This window comes from Corythoichthys intestinalis, chromosome 3, assembly GCF_030265065.1.
Source record: "Corythoichthys intestinalis isolate RoL2023-P3 chromosome 3, ASM3026506v1, whole genome shotgun sequence".
Taxonomy (NCBI): Eukaryota; Metazoa; Chordata; class Actinopteri; order Syngnathiformes; family Syngnathidae; genus Corythoichthys; species Corythoichthys intestinalis.
In genome coordinates this window covers 51,628,448-51,645,268 of record NC_080397.1, presented here as the reverse complement: position 1 = coordinate 51,645,268, position 16,821 = coordinate 51,628,448, and the positions used below count along the sequence as shown (strand labels likewise).

Below are 16,821 nucleotides of genomic sequence, written 5' to 3'. Positions count from 1 at the left end.
CAGTAGTGAGTAATCTAATTAATTACTTTCCTCATCTTGGCAACGCCGTTACCGTTAGTTACTCAGACGGGAAAGGCGTGCGTTACTATACGTTATGATGTCTATGCGCTAAGATGATAAAAGTCTGGAAAAAGACGGACTCACAGAGACGAGAGAGCAGAGCAGGAGTGGGGAGGAGGCAAGGGAGTGTGACGCCGTTGCAAACGCGATGCTACTATGCTAGGTGGCTCCAATAATAACTGACTATCGCCGATAGCCTACAAACTACGCCCACATGATGCTTCGGTAGATATCACATATATACAGAACTAGATGCAAATGACAGACATGGCGGTATCAGCAACATATATATAAAAGAACTACATGCGTTAGTAAACAGCCGCCATCTTAAAGCAGTAGTCTTCTCATGAAGGCTCTGTTGTAGAGAACCTTCCTAGCGAACCTAAGTCACTTTTTATCTAAAATGCTCCTAAATCGGCAAAAATTAACAAATCTATCTTTAAATGATGAAACAGTTTTAAAACTTACACATGTCGAAAATAGACGGAAGGGAACTAATGCAATAACGGGAGCGATTTTAACAACTTTAACGGTTGATTAACAACATTAAATGACTTCCACACATAGCAAAGGTTATTATCTAGGTATCGCAATATCCACAATACCCCTGTGTCTAGTTAAGTTTAGGGTCAAGAATTGGGCTAGGGCCAATTGTCCCAAAAACCCTTTACACTTCAGATTGTGTGACCGTTCTTTTTTTTTTCTTTTTTTTTTTAATGAGGAAAAAAAAAAAAAAAACATGAAAATTATCACCAGTTACTTTGTCAAGTAACTAATTACTCTTATATTCAGGTAACTGAGTTACTAACGCAATTACTTTTTGGGATAAGTAATTTGTAACTGTAATTAATTACTTTTTTAAAGTAAGATTGACAACACTGGTTACAGCTTTACAAACTGTCAAAAGTGAAGGAAGTAAAAAGCTTTAAAAAGCACAATTGCCTTGTTTCCTGCCTGTCAACTTCACGTTTAGTGAGGACAGAACACGTCATATTAATAAAGTAGAGGAAAAAAAAGATACTGTGAAGTACAATAAGGTACTGTTTATGCGACTCAAAAAAAACAATAAACGACTGCAGACAAAATGGCGAATGGAAAATCCGGCGTCATGAAGTCGAAATCGCCTAAGTCGTAACTCAGGGACTACCTGTAGCGCCAACCATATTCAAACATTTTGACAGTCAATAGGATCACAGATCTGTACGAATGTTAGCTTTTTCCCCAGGAGATTGAAGCTAGCTGTTTTGCTAGCTGTTACCAAAAAAAAAAAAAAAAAAAAAAACTATGCATTTGAGTAAATGATGAATAAAAAATATTCTTATCATATGCAAATCAGGTTTGCATTACATGGAGTGAGACATTCCATCAAGGTTAACCATTTTATAAATATATGAAAAATTGAAGCGAGGGCAAATTTTCTCGGCCTGCTCTTATGGAGATTTGTCTGATTATGTCAAATCCAGTGTTTCATGTGATTCACTGCTTTCTTTTTCTGTCATGACAAAAAGTTTATGGTAATGAGGTTGTGTGCATGTTGTGGGACATACAGCGCGGCAAATACTGTAAGTATTTAGTCAACCCCTAATCATGCAAGTTCTCCCACTTAAAAATATTAGAGAGGCCTGTAATTGTCAACATGGGTATACCTCAACCATGAGAGACAGAACGTGGAAAAGAAAAAAAAACAGAAAATCACATTGTTTGATTTTTGAAGAATTTATTTTCAAATCATGGTGGAAAATAAGTATTTGGTCAATACCAAAGGTTCTTCTCAACACTTTGTTATGTACTCTTTGTTGGCAATAACGGAGGCCAAACGTTTTCTGTAACTTTTCACACACTGTTGCTGGTATTTTGGCCCATTCCTCCTTGCAGATCTCCTCTAGAGCAGTGATGTTTTGGGGCTGTCGTTGGACAACATGGACTTTCAACTCCCTCCAAAGATTTTCTATGGGGTCGAGATCTGGAGACTGGCTCGGCCACTCCAGGACCTTGAAATGCTTCTTACGAAGCCACTCCTTTGTTGCCCTGGCTGTGTGCTTGGGATCATTGTCATGCTGAAAGACCCAGCCACGTCTCATCTTCAATGCCCTTGCTGATGGAAGGAGATTTTCACTCAAAAACTCTCAATACATGGCCCCATTCATTCATTCCTTTACACAGATCAGTCGTCTGGGTCCCTTTGCGGAAAGACAGCCCCAAAGCATGATGTTTCCACCCCCATGCTTCACAGTGGGTATGGTGTTCTTCGGATGCAATTCAGTATTCTTTCTCCTCCAAACACGAGAACCTGTGTTTCTACCAAAAAGTTCTATTTTGGTTTCATCTGACATAACACATTCTCCCAGTCCTCTTCTGGATCATCCAAATGCTCTCTAGCGAACCGCAGACGGGCCTGGATGTGTACTTTCTTCAGCAGGGGGACACGTCTGGCAGTGCAGGATTTGAGTCCCTGGCGGCGCATTGTGTTACTGATAGTAGCCTTTGTTACTGTTGTCCCAGCTCTCTGTAGGTCATTCACTAGGTCCCCCGTGTGGTTCTGGGATTTTTGCTTACCGTTCTTGTGGGGTGAGATCTTGCATGGAGCCCCAGATTGAAGGAGATTATCAGTGGTCTTGTATGTCTTCCATTTTCTAATAAATGCTCCCACAGTTGATTTCTTTACACCAAGCGTTTTACCTATTGCAGATTCAGTCTTCCCAGCCTGGTGCAGGATTACAATTTTGTCTCTGGTGTCCTTCGACAGTTCTTAGGTCTTGGCCACAGTGGAGTTTGGAGTGTGACTGACTGAGTTTGTGGACAGGTGTCTTTTATACCGATAATGAGTTAAAACAGATGCCATTAATACAGGTAACGAGTGGAGCCTCGTTAGGACTCGTTAGAAGAAGTTATACCTCTTTGACAGCCAGAAATCTTGTTTGTTTGGAGGTGACCAAATACTTATTTTCCACTCTAATTTGGAAATAAATTCTTTAAAAATAAAACAATGTGATTTCCTATGTTTTTTTCCACATTCTGTCTCTCATGGTTGAGGTTTACCCATGTTGACAATTAAAGGCCACTCTAATCTTTTCAAGTAGGAGAACTTGCACAATTGGTGGTTGACTAAATACTTATTTGCCCCACTGTACATTCAATAAAAATTATTTAGTCCAACTCACTTTTTACACGACCTCAGCACCTGGCCTCCATCCGCCGTCTGCTCCGACAGGTAGTAGCCAGTGCTGCATGTGGACACGCAGCGCCAGTCCTCCAGCATGTAGCTGTCAGCGCACTTGGTGCATGCCTCAATTCCTGTGCCTGCAGTTTGGGAAAAAAATAATAATAATAAAAATGTGACATTTTTTATTTATAGACAACTTCTTGTTAAATCACGTGTGCTTCTTGATGCCTTACCCGCGCAGGTGGCACAGGCACGGTGGCAGGGCTCGCAAGTCCTCCGGTGGCCATTGTAGTAGGAACCCGCATCACATGTCAGCTGACATTTGTTGCTTTGTAAACTGGACAAAAAAATAGAAGACTCACTCTGTGTTTTACAGTATGAGTGTCCTGACATTTGTTAACTCAAATTGGTAAACTCAAAATGTATCAGTGAACGTGGAGGCCTTTGAACAGATGCATTTTTGGCACCACAAAAGCTATACTTCAAACCCAAACGACAACATACAAGTTTTCCTTTTAAACATCTGCCAAATAAATCAACTATCGTATTTGTAAACGAATCCCACGGCATATTTCATTTACTGTTTAAGAAAAAACAAGAGTTGTGGCAGGGAAACCTATGGAAGTCCATTCCCAGTTCCCACCACAATAAAAAAAAAAAAAAAAAAAAAAATAGTACTGAAAACTTTTCACTTTTTCTCAACTAAACAAGAAGCCCATTTCTGCCAGTGGAATTTTTTATTCATTCATTCATTTTATTTTATTTTTTTACGTGTTGGTGCCTTCTCAAAAAAATATCTTGGAGGTAAAAACAAACTCGGAGTCTTTACGCACAAGCTAAGCTAGCTGTAGGCTCTAGCCAATAAATACTGAAGATTAGAGATGTCCCGATCGATCGGGTCCGATCACGTGATTTTCAAAGTATCAGAATCGGCAAAAAAATATCGGCCATGCCTTTTTTAATATATATATATTTTAATTAAATCGTTTTCTAATTGTATTTAAAGTTACAGACATAATATGTTACACTCATCCAGAGTCTTTAGTTTAGGCTTAAGGTAGGGTTATCAGATTTATCCCAATAACGGTGGTAATTAATTTTTTTAAAAATGTATTACGTTAAAATATTTAATGTAATTAATGCATGCGCTGCACGACCCACTCACGCATTGTCGCGCTCAATCTGTAATGGCGCCGTTTTACCTATATAGAGAGATAAAAGGCAGCGTAAAATGAGTAGAGTGAATTTTGGCAGCCTTTGGAGCCTTTTTTTAATTGGCTAAAGCCTTACAATCCCTCTCCCTACGATTAGAAATATCATTGGAAGCAATGTGGGGAAGCAAGGTAGCAATTGATCTTTTTCTTATCACATTAGGTTACTTCCCAGCGCAGAGAAGCTATATCAATTGGTAGCACTAAGCACAGTCATGGTTCCACTTCCCATCATGCATTTGGGCATGGCCACAGTATCATTTACTGCAAGCTCAACAAATACACTAGATGGCAATATTTAGTCACAATATACAAAGTCCCAAGTCTTTCTATCCGTGGGTCCCTCTCACAGAAAGAATGTTAATAATGTAAATGCCATCTTGAGGATTTATTGTCATAATAAACAAATACAGTACTTATGTACTGTATTTTGAATGTATATATTCGTCCGAGTTTTATTCATTTTTTTCTTAATGCATTGCCAAAATGTATATGATCGGGAAAAATTATCGGGAATGATTGGAATTGAATCGGGAGAAGAAAAAAAAAAAAGCAATCGATTCGGGAAATATCGGGATCGGCAGCTACTCAAACTAAAACGATCAGGATCGGATCGGGAGCAAAAAAACATGATCGGAACAACCCTACTGTAGATGTTGCACTCAACCTTATCTGTGACTTTGTGAAAGTATCATATGCTTTTTATCGACAAAATGAAGTCAATGATGTGTATTATATCGTAGTTTTGCGTACAGGTGCCGTGTCACACGTCAGGTGGAAGAGGGCAAATGGACATCATCAAAGTGACTCACTAACTGTCAAATTATCGTTGTTTGGAGGAATCTCACAATATGAAAATAAACCTCCACACTCCGGAGAGAATGCTGAAGAAGAACAAATTGTGGAGGAGACAAAAAAATTTAATATTATAATTATGACTGAGGTGCTAACTTCTAGGCTAGTAGTACCGTGTTTTTCGTACTATAAGTCGCACCTGAGTATAAGTCACACCAGCCATAAAATACCCAACGAAAAGGAAAAAAACATATATAAGTCGCACTGGAGTAAAAGCCGCATTTTTGGGGGAAATTTACTTGATAAAATCCAACACATAGAACAGATCTTGAAAGACAATTAAAATAAAAATACAATAAAGAACAACATGCTGAATAAGTGTACAATATGATAATTTTAAATGATGCATGAACAACGAAATGTGAATGTGGCCGTTATGTTAACGTAACACAGCTATTAAGAGTTATTCAGATAACTATAGCATAAAGAACAGGCTAACAAGTTTACCAAACATCAGTGTCACTCCAAAACACCAAAATAACATTTGAAATGATATAATAATGTGTTAATAACTTCACACATAACTCTCTCCAGAGTATAAGTCGCACCCCGAGACAAACTATGAAAAAAAACTGACTTGTATTCCGAAAAATACGGTACTCAGCACGTCAAATGTTTGTGTAGGATAGTAAAATTATGTTCAATTTGAGTACCCAATTATGTGTTTTGTGTGACATCATTAACTTTGCTAAACGTAGTTATAGAATGATAAAGAAATGGAAAACAGTCACCATCTACAAGTCATACACGAGCTTCTTACCCGAAATACATAAATGCTAGTGTGAAAAGTTTTTTGTTCTTTTACAGGTGGAAAACGCTGTTAAGCGAGGGAAGACAAGTTGGTGTACCCCACAACAAACTTACTGTTCATTGATGGGCATACAGTATATCGAGACTACATGCAATCTACTTTTTACACATGCTGCCTAAAGTTGTGGATGACATTGATGATGAAAGGCTGGAGTTATGCTCCAGCTTCGTTAATGTTTTCCTAATAACTGTACAAATTGGTGATTTATAGATGTGTTTTGCAAATGCACCAATTCTTAGAAATAAAACAAGAAATTGAATCATCTTCCCGTTAAGTTTTATTGTGATCAATATCTGCAATAAAAAAGAATTACATACTACTTGTGTTTACATGGGAGATGGATGATGAGCTCATAATACTCTAACTATAATCAAAAAATACCTTGTAGTATTTCCTTGTCACAACAAAATCCGTTGCAGCACTTCTGCATTCAGCAACTGTCATACTATTTGGAATTTCGGCTCATTTAGGTCACTCAGGTGGCCGGCGTATCAATCTACACCTTATTATAACCCTAACCCTAGTAAAAGAAAGAAAAAAGTGGTATTGAAAACAAAGATATCAAATTTATTTGAAGTGGGAGGGGCTGGCAGCGAAGATCAGAATTCTGATTTTGATCAAAATGACAAGTAGAAAATTGACTTGTGAAGTACTTGATGTTCACCGTACAACTTTACAAATCCTCACATCCACTTATTTGTCAACTCTCTTTTAAATTCAGGCACATCTCGTCTTTGCAGCAATAAAATATTCTGAAATACGATTCAAAGTGAGTCATGAATTCTACCCGAGCCTGTACATAATGTCTTGATATAATAATAAAATTGGTTCCAACTGATGTTTTTATTGATTTCTGAAACAAGCAGAAGGTCATATTGACCTCAGAAAACACACAGTGCATCAAAGAATATATGAGGTTGGACAAATTTGTGATACAGCTCGTATGCATCTATTATCTGTACTGCTGATCCTCACAAGGGTCACAGATGTGTTAAATCACATCCCAGCTGACTTTGGGCAAGAGGCGGAGTACACTCTGAACTCATCGCCAGCCAATTGCAGATACAGCTCTTGTACTGGATGAAATTTAACTTTGAAGGTGTACCAAATGTTGAGTTTCTCATTTTAAAAAATCCTACGAATCCATCAACATATGTGTCTGCTTTTGGCGGCAAGTCCAGCAAACGTTGCCTGGAGTGAGTTTGCAATGAGCACAGTGCTGAGCTGAAAAACAGCTGCTCCACGTTAGCTGGGAATTCCAAGAAATCGTCTGGACCCCTCTTCGCCCCCTTTGTCGCTACTTTCCGATAATGTGTGTGCATGGGCGTGTACGTGCGTGTGTTTGTGTGTGTGCGGACTGAGGAAATAATGGATCCTAATTCCGCGAGGATAACTTAAACAGCTTAGGAGAGAGATGAGAGCGTCTTCAGAAAAAGCGTGCAAAACACAAAATGACTGCTCTGTGTGTGGGTCGGCGGGTTTATGTGGCTTATAACACTGGCCAGGTCACAGGGTGAAAGACAGTTCACGCAATAAAGATGTCACCGCTGCTTTCAATGCTTAAAAGCATGTCTTTTTTTCCACAGCTTTAACTTCAGAAAAGAAGTCGCACCTTCAATGAATGGCCTATTTTAAAACCGTTTTCATACATATGGCGCACTGCATTGTAAGGCGCAGTAGTAGTCATTCGAGGTGGGAATCTTTGGGCACCTAACAATTCGATTACGATTACGATTCAGAAGTTTCAATTCGATTAGAAATCGATTATTGATCACCGCCGGCTTTTAATGTATTGGACATTAGTTCCGAAATTGTTCAAAAATCCTCTCAGGCTAAACCAAACGAATATTTCATTATCAAGTTAACTGTTAAAATCAGTAAAAATCAGTTAACTGTTAAAATCAGTAAATTCAATACAGTCCCCATAAAGTCCCCATTCTGAATCAGCAGCTTTAAACTACATTCAATTAATTTAATGATGTGGATGAACCGTTAAAATTGTTATAATTGCTATTAGAGATGTGATGCCGATCGATCGGGTCCGATCACGTCATTTTCAAAGTATCGGAATCGGCATAAAAATATCGGCCATGCCTTTTTTTAATATACAGTATATATATTTTTTAATTAAATCGTTTTCTAATTGTATTTAACGTTACAGACATAATATGTTACACTTATCCAGAGTCTTTAGTTTAGGCTTAAGGTAGGGTTATCAAATTTATCCCAATAACGGTGGTAATTAATTTTTTAAAAAATGTATCACGTTAAAATATTTAACTCAAATAATGCATGCGCTGCACGACCCACTCATGCATTGTCGTGCTCCATCTGTAATGGCGCCGTTTTGCCTATATAGAGAGCTAAAAGGCAGGGTAATATGAGTAGAGTGAATTTTGGCAGCCTTTGGAGCCTTATTTTAATTGGCTAAAGCCTGACAATCCCTCTCCCTTTGATTAGAAATATCATGGGAAGCAATGTTGGGAAGCAAGGTAGCAATTGATCTTTTTCTTAACACCTTACGTTATTTCCCAACGCAGACAAGATATATCAATTGGTAGCACTACGCACAGTCATGGTTCCACTTCCCATCATGCATTTGGGCATGGCCTTCAGTATCATTTACTGAAAGCTCAAAAAATACACTAGATTGCAATATTTAGTCACAATATACAAAGTCACAAGACTTTCTATCTGTGGATCCCTCTCACAGAAAGAATGTGAATAATGTAAATGCCATCTTGAGGATTTATTGTCATAATAAACAAATACAATACTTATGAACTGTATGTTGAAGGTATATATTCGTCCGAGTTTTATTCATTTTTTTCTTAATGCATTGCCAAAATGTATATGATCGGGAAAAATTATTGGGAATGATTGAAATTGAATCGGGAGCAAAAAAAGCAATCGGATCGGGAAATATCGGGATCAGCAGATACTCAAACTAAAACGATCGGGATCGGATCGGGAGCAAGAAAACATGATCGGAACAACCCTAATTGCTATAGTTATTCCATAATTTCCCTTCTGTTTACTTTCGACATGCAAAGTTTTAAAACTGTTTCTTCATTTAAAGATCGATTCAAGTCAATATTTTGCCGATTTAGGTGTATTTTAGATAAAACGTTATTTAGGTTTGCTATAACAGAGCCTTCTAGAGAAGTCTACTGCTTTAAGATGGCGGCTGTTTACAACGCGGCAACTCCTAAACGGCAAGTCTGTCATTTGGTATCTACTTCTCTTTATATGTTTTTACGCCGGCGTCGTCTATCATTTTCCATCTCGTTCTACATATATATATGATATCTATTATAGCTGTATGTGCCCGTATGTTTGTAGCAACTAGCAAGTGGGCATTGTTTGAAGCAGCTGTCGGCCGCAGTCAGGTATTATTGTTTTTTTATCTAGCGGCATGAGTTGTACATATTTACTCTCGGTCCATTCCTCATTGTGTCCCGAAGACCGCGCTGATAATGTTTTAGTTCTGCTTTACCTGGTATAATTCTATAATCGGAATTTGGATGTTTGTGAATCGTTCTCGAATCTCCCACGGCCGAATTGCGAATGATCTAAGAATCGGAAATTTCGCACGCTTCTAGTAGTCATTGTTGTTGGGGTTGCATTATGCATCCACTTGATGATGCTGCGTTGAAGGGAATGTCATGCCATGATTAACTAATATTGATCCATATATGAGGCGCATCGGATTATAAGGTGCACTATCGGCTTTTGAGGAAATTGAAGGCTTGTGGATGCGCAGTTATATGAATATTGTTTCCTTTACAGATTCTCTAAAAATAATTACGTGCCCTGGCAAAACATGTATGCAAACGACCATGGCAAAATATTTTAACCTTGGGAGTATTCAATAATTATAAATTACTACTTCTGTAATGTACAGTGGTAAGAAAAAGTATCTGAACCTTTTGGAATTTCTCACATTTCTGCATTAAATCACCATCACATGTGATCTGATCTTTTTCAAAATCACACAGTTGAAAAAACAGTGTCATCTTTAACTAAAACCACGAAAATGTTTATAGGTTCATATTTTAATGAGTATATTACGCAAACTCTGACAGAAGGGGGAAAAATAAGTAAGTGAAAAATCAAATTAAAATTTTGTGCCCTGCCCCTTTGGCAGCAATAACTTCAACCAGAAGCTTCCTATAGCTGCAAATCAGTCTGGCACATCGATCACGACAAATATTCTTCTCTACAAAACTGTTTTAGTTCAGTCAGATTCCAGGGATGTCTGGCATGAATCGCTGTCTTTAGGTCATGCCACAGCATCTCAATGGGGTTCCAGTCTGGACTTTGACTCAGTCACTCCAAAACGTGTATTTTGTTCTTCTGAAACCATTCTGAAGTTGATTTACTTCTGTGTTTTGGATCATTGTCTTGTTGGAGCATCCATCCTCTTTTTAGCTTCAACTGTCTGACAAACAGCCTCAGGTTTTCCTGCAAAAAATCCCGATAAACATTTGAATTCATTCTTCCATTAATTATTGCAAGTTGTCCAGGGCCTGAGGAAGCCAAACAGCCCCAAATCATGATGCTCCCTCTACCATGCCTCACAGTGGGGATGAGCTGTTTATTTTGGTGAGCTGTTCCATTATTCCTCCACACACGAAGTTGTGTGCTACTCCCAAACAATTCAAGTTTGGTTTCATCAGTCCACAAAATATTTTGCCAAAATGTCTGTGGAGTGTCCAACTGCCTTTTTGCGAACATTAAACAAGTAACAATGTTTTTTTTTTTAAACAACAACGGCTTCCTCTGTGGAGTCCTTCCATGAACACCAACATATAGTTGATGTGTGCATAGAGATATTGGCCTCTGCTGGTGATTTCTGTAAGTTTTTAGCAGACACTCTAGGGTTCTTTCTTTTACCTGTCTGAGTATTCTGCGCTGAACTCTTGGCGTCATCTTCGGTGGACGGCCACTCCTTGGGAGAGAAGCAAGAGTGCCAAACTCTCTACATTTGTAGACAACTTCTCTGACTGTCGATTGATGAACATCAAGACTTTTAGAGATAGTTTTGTATCCTTTCCTAGTTTTGTACAAATCAACGATCCTTGATCGCAGGTCTTCAGAGAGCTCTTTTGACTGAGCCACGATGCACATCAGACAATTCTTCTCATCAAGACAATTCTTACCAGGTGTGTGTTTTATAGTGGGCAGGGCAGCTTTAAACCACTCATCAGTGATTGGGAACATACCTGACTTAAATTGCTTGGTAAAAAATGGTTTCAATTGCTCTTTAAGTCTCCTTAGGCAGAGGATTCACTTGCTTATTTTCCCCCTTCTGTCATTGTTTGCATGCTATCCTCTTTGAAATATAAAAACCTATAAATGTTTGGGTGTTTTTTGTTAAAGCAGACACTGTTTTTACATCAGTGTGATTTTGACAGAGATTAGATCACATTTGATGGTGATTTTATGCAGGAATGGGAGAAATTCCAAAAGGTTCAGATACTTTTTCATCCTACTGTATATATGTACTACAAAATACTAGAGCCAGTATTTTTAATTTTTGTATTCTGATCCCGAAATAGTACTTTACCTTATTATTGCATAAAACAAAAGGTAATTTTCTCAAATATTTTCTGCATCTACTTAAAAAACACACAATAAGGCAGATGCAAGATTAAAATAAAACAAAACATAAAAACAGCGGCCAAATAAACTTGAAGTACTTCAAGTTTCAAGGAACACAGGTAAATACTAAGAATTTAAAATATATACAGCTTTGGTGCTGCCACAGACATTCAAGTATATGTATAATTTAATCAGTAAAAGTGCTGACAAATTTACAGTTTCAAAGGTTGTGTGGCGAGATGGATGCCATGTTAGCTCAGTGTGCTGACCTGCAGATATGGCGAATAGAGAGAAAATAATCTAACAAGTGATTCGACACTGAGTTCCACGCATCAGTAGTGTTGGCTTGCCAAATAACTCCGTCTTACCCTGTTTTACTCAGATTTCTTAAAATAGGAAAAATAGCTAGCTGAAAATAAGCTTAACAGTCTTATTTTAAGCAATAAATTAGTATATCTGATCTTAAAAAAAAGCTTTGAAATGTCAGCAATGTTCTTAATTCAAGAAAAAAAATTGTTTAAAATATTATTTGAAAGCATTTTTTTCTTGATTTAGGTGAAAAATTTCCAACTTTTAGATGTATGGGCTTAATAGGAACATAGTAATAACTACCGTATTTTTCGGATTTATAAAACGTTATTTTCCTTCATTTTGAATCTTGCTGCTAGTCCAGTGTGGCTCATTTGTTGATTTATTTGTGTTAATATTAACACTTAATTTGATAGCGGCGTCGTAAGACTGTCGTAAGACCGTCATAGTAATGAAATGACAGACATTAATGAATGCTTATGACGGTTGTCGTATAGTGTCATCCGGCAAATTTTGTCACTATCTCCATTTATGTCCCGTTCGGATCTTTTATATCCATTCAAGAGTGAGATCATTTGCCGGATGACACAAAATGACATCTGTCATAAGCATTAATTAATGCTCATGGCAGTTTCAGGTCGTAGTTATGATGGTCTTATGGTGCTACAATCAAATAAAGTGTTACCAAATACCATACCTGGCAATTAATGAAACAACTATAACAGCAACTGAATAAATAATTAGCACAGAACATGAATTTTGATTGTAATTTACATCTGTAGCACTGCAATGCATGTTAGAAGGCATGTTGCAAGACAACAGTGTTGACAACAGGTGGCAGCAGAGGTTGACTGTCTTCCCCAAGGGAGAAGTGATGGCCAAATTAAGCTTATTGAAGCAATGAAGCTTTGCAGCCAATTGGGTCAAAGCTTCATGGGATTCATTTGGTTTTATGGCAGTCTTATGATGCCGCTGTCAAATAAAGTGTTACCGGTTAATATCTTTTGGTGTAAATATCCCATTAACATTAAGGGCAGCTGTGGCTTACATTCCAGTGCGGCTTATCTATGAACAAATGCCGTTTTCGTGTCAAATTTGGTGGGTAGCGGTTCATAGTCAGGTGCGCCTTACAGTCCGAAAATTACGGTACTTATAGCAATACTTTGCAACTTTTTGGTTTGGCCGATTATCGCAACGCCAGTGGACAAAATAGGGAGTGTTTAGCCTGAAGGAAGAATGCATTTCCCATGAGGACTAGCGCTACGTTTCCCATGAAGGCCAGCGCACACCCCGACTGTCGTGAAATCTTCAATGAATCAAAAATCAATCTCCCGGTAGATGGATTAAACAACATTTCTGTTTCCATTGACTCTTTGAAAGACGAATAGTAACAAGGTAATGAATCCAGTTGTGGCTAAACATTAGCATATGACAGTTAGCAACCATGTGGCTTAGTGTGCCTAACCCCCCCGACCCACCGGAACTAGTCAGCGCTGACGAGTTCGGTTCGGGGGATGGAGGCGTCACGCCAGCGAGTGAAAGCCAGGCCAATGTTTATTCTGTATATCCTGGTAGTCTTTTTTTCCCTCCTAAAATGGAACTTTTTGTCTCTTGTTGCTCTGCCATCTTTGCAGCGTTCGCGTCGACTACAGTCTTTATAATGAATGGGGAAGGAGGATGTGACGTATGCCGTAAAGCAGTCAGCACAATTGTAGTTTTTTTTTTTGTGTGGCAGGGTTTTTGCAACCCTCTCTGCCTCACCCTTTAATTAGTGACGGTGAAAGTGATACACACCCCTCAAGAGATATAAAAGAGGTGTCATTCAACTAGTTGTCAATCCAAATATTACCAAAAATGTTATGAAAATATTTTATAAATGTTATAGTGTTATCTAATTTTGCTTTAAAGTAAGTGGAAGAATCTGACACATTAATTAACTAGTCTTTAACACTCAAAACAAGGTGGAGAAAATTATTTGACTGGATTTAAGAAAAATAATCTGATTAAGATGTTATACATTTGAAGTGTTAAATATTTAGACACAATCATTTTATTAATTAATTGAATAATTAAGTATAAATTTTGCCAAAGTTTATTGAAAATATTTTTTTCAGGTTGTTTATAAAAAAAAAATACCATAATTTATGGACTATATACCGCAACTTTTTTCCTTCATTTTGAATCCTGCGGCTTACAGTCCAGTGCGGCTTATTTGTTGATTTATTTGGGTTAATAGGGAACACTTTATGTGACAGCAGCGTCAAAAGACCGTCATAATTATGACATTACACTATTATGGGCATTACTGAATGCTTATGACAGATGTCATTAAGTGTCATGCGGTAAATTATGTCACTAACTCCATTTAGGTCCAGCTCGGATCTTTTACATCCATTCAAAAGTGAGATAATTTGCCCGATAACACTAAATGACATCTGTTATACACGGTTATAAGCATTCATAAATGCTCATGACAGTCTCTTGTCATAATTATGATTGTCTAATGAGAGTCTTATGGCGCCACTGTCAAATAAAGTGTTACCAAATACCATAACTAGCAATTAATGAAACAACTGGAACAGTAACTGAAGTAATAATTAGCACAGAACATGAATTTTGATTGTTATTTTACATATGTAGCGCTTCAATGCATGCTAGGAGGCTTGTTGGACAACAACAGTGTTGACAGCAGGTGGCGGCCGAGGTTGACTGTGGCCCCCAAGGGAGCAAAGATGGCCAAATGAAGCTTCTTAAAGCAATGAAGCTTTGCAGCCAATTGGTTCAAAGCTTCATTGTGGTTCATTTGGTTTTATGACAGTTGTATGATGCCGCTGTCAAATAAAGTGTTACCGGTTAATATCTTTTGGTGTAAATATCCCATAATACACCGAGGACAGCTGCGGCTTATAGCCCAGTGCGGCTAATCTATGAACAAACGTGGTTTTCGTGTCAAATATGTCTGGTGGAGGCTTATAGTCAGATGCGCCTTGTAGTGCGAAAATAACGGTATTGTTTATCTGTTATTGATTAAATGACTAAACTAAACCAAAATATTCAAAACATAGGGGAATTCATAGATAATGAACCACCAATATGCGAGGGATTCCTATACAGTGAAACTAAAGTAGCTTACCTGGTCCCTGGTTTACATTCTGTGCAGAAATTTGAGGCAGTACACTTCTTGCAGTTCTCTGGACATCTCCTGCAAATGTTGGAATCTGCAAGACACAAGACAAGAATGTCACAAGCAGACGTGCACACGTGCACCCACACATACAAATAAATAATTTTACAGGCGGGAAGTGAAAAACAGAAAATTAGCAAAACAGCAGGAAGAGTTGGGGCTTTGAGGGGCAGTGGAAAAATGAAGGGACTCAACAGCTGGGGAACAAAGATGAGGACGGCTGCATTGGGAGGAAGGGAACGAAGCCGAGGAAACATTAAAAAAGATACACACACGCTTTGACGTACTACACATGGACACACTCTCCTCCAAGACACATTCATAAAACATTAGAGTTGCACTACTAACCCAAAAAGTGGCGCAATAATATTAAAACGCCACAAAAGGTTCAACCCAACTTTTCAAATTCCAAAATACTTAAGTAAATACAGCATACCGTTCCATCATCAGCCAAAATCAGATTTTTGATTTTTATACAAACAGTGTAAGCACAACCCTTAATGCATTCAGAAAAAATGGAATGGAAAAATGTATTGCATTGCTTAAAAAGTGGCACTCTGAAGTACTGACTTTTTGTTTTGAGGGACACTTAGTCACACGATTCTGCTGATTTGACACATGAGAATCTTCATACACTTCCTCCTCCTTTGTCGTCTCTGCATCCATTGGGGTGTTTTCTTTTTGAGTCGTGGTACCGGCATAGCTTATTAATGCCGTACCAATATCATAGTGTATGGAATCGGTGCCAATGAATACACTAACTATAACTGACTTAGGGCTACAGCTATCGAATATTTTAGTAATCGAGTAATCGACTGAAAATTCTATTGATTAATCGAGTAATCGGATAAAACAAATATATTTTTAGGTGAAGAGCAATTATAAATATACATGAGAAAACAAGACATTTCATCTAATCTTGAACCATTTTCAGTCAATCAATGTCTTTATTTTCATGTATATTGTTGAAAACAGCCAACAATTGCATCTCTGATGTAACCAGAATTAAAAAAAAAAAGACTAATTCACTGCTTTCACTCAAAAAACCTTTAGATCTTATTAATATATATATATATACATACACATATACCTAAAAATGCCGTTACGCTTGATAACACACATCACTTAAAAGTTAGGATTTTTTCCCACGTGTTTCAATTGAATTTCTATTTGTGTCAAGCCATTTTTAAGTTCTAGTTAAGTTTTAAGTTAGTCTAAACTGTAAGTCCTGATAGGATTTTGAGTTTTTGTAGTGTTCAAAATAAATGTATGATACAGGCTGTATTGGAGCACATTAGGGACCAGTGCTACTTGGTGTTTTATCCAGCAATGATTACTGAGCTAAAATTGATAGTTAGCATGATTGAGTTTGTATTTTACACCCTCATCACTCCACAACGCTATGTTATGTTAAAGCCTGTATGTAAGACACGTTAGCCACGCATCGACAGTGGTCATAATTAGTAGAAACCTAGCCCTCCGCAGGGCTAAAGATGCGTGAGCTAGTGACAGTAACGTTAATCTTATTTATTAGCGCTTAGCGCTCTACTGCTTTAAGATGGCGGCTGTTTACTAACGCTGCCCAGACGCGGCCGTGTCTGTCATTTCGCATCTAGTTCAACAT

The 16,821-nt window shown here is 37.9% G+C and overlaps 1 protein-coding gene across 1 annotated transcript in view; it reads right to left on the bottom strand.

Moving 5' to 3' along the window:
• The window catches only part of LOC130913537 (proprotein convertase subtilisin/kexin type 5-like), a 305,474-nt gene that overhangs the window by 85,405 nt on the left and 203,248 nt on the right, over nucleotides 1-16,821 (bottom strand). Inside the window, exons 17-19 of the mRNA XM_057832213.1 lie at nucleotides 15,147-15,231; nucleotides 3,457-3,560; nucleotides 3,222-3,360 (exon numbers count right to left, since the gene is read on the bottom strand). Of these exons, the coding sequence (XP_057688196.1) occupies nucleotides 3,222-3,360; nucleotides 3,457-3,560; nucleotides 15,147-15,231 (328 nt within the window). The remainder of the gene's footprint in view (nucleotides 1-3,221; nucleotides 3,361-3,456; nucleotides 3,561-15,146; nucleotides 15,232-16,821) is intronic.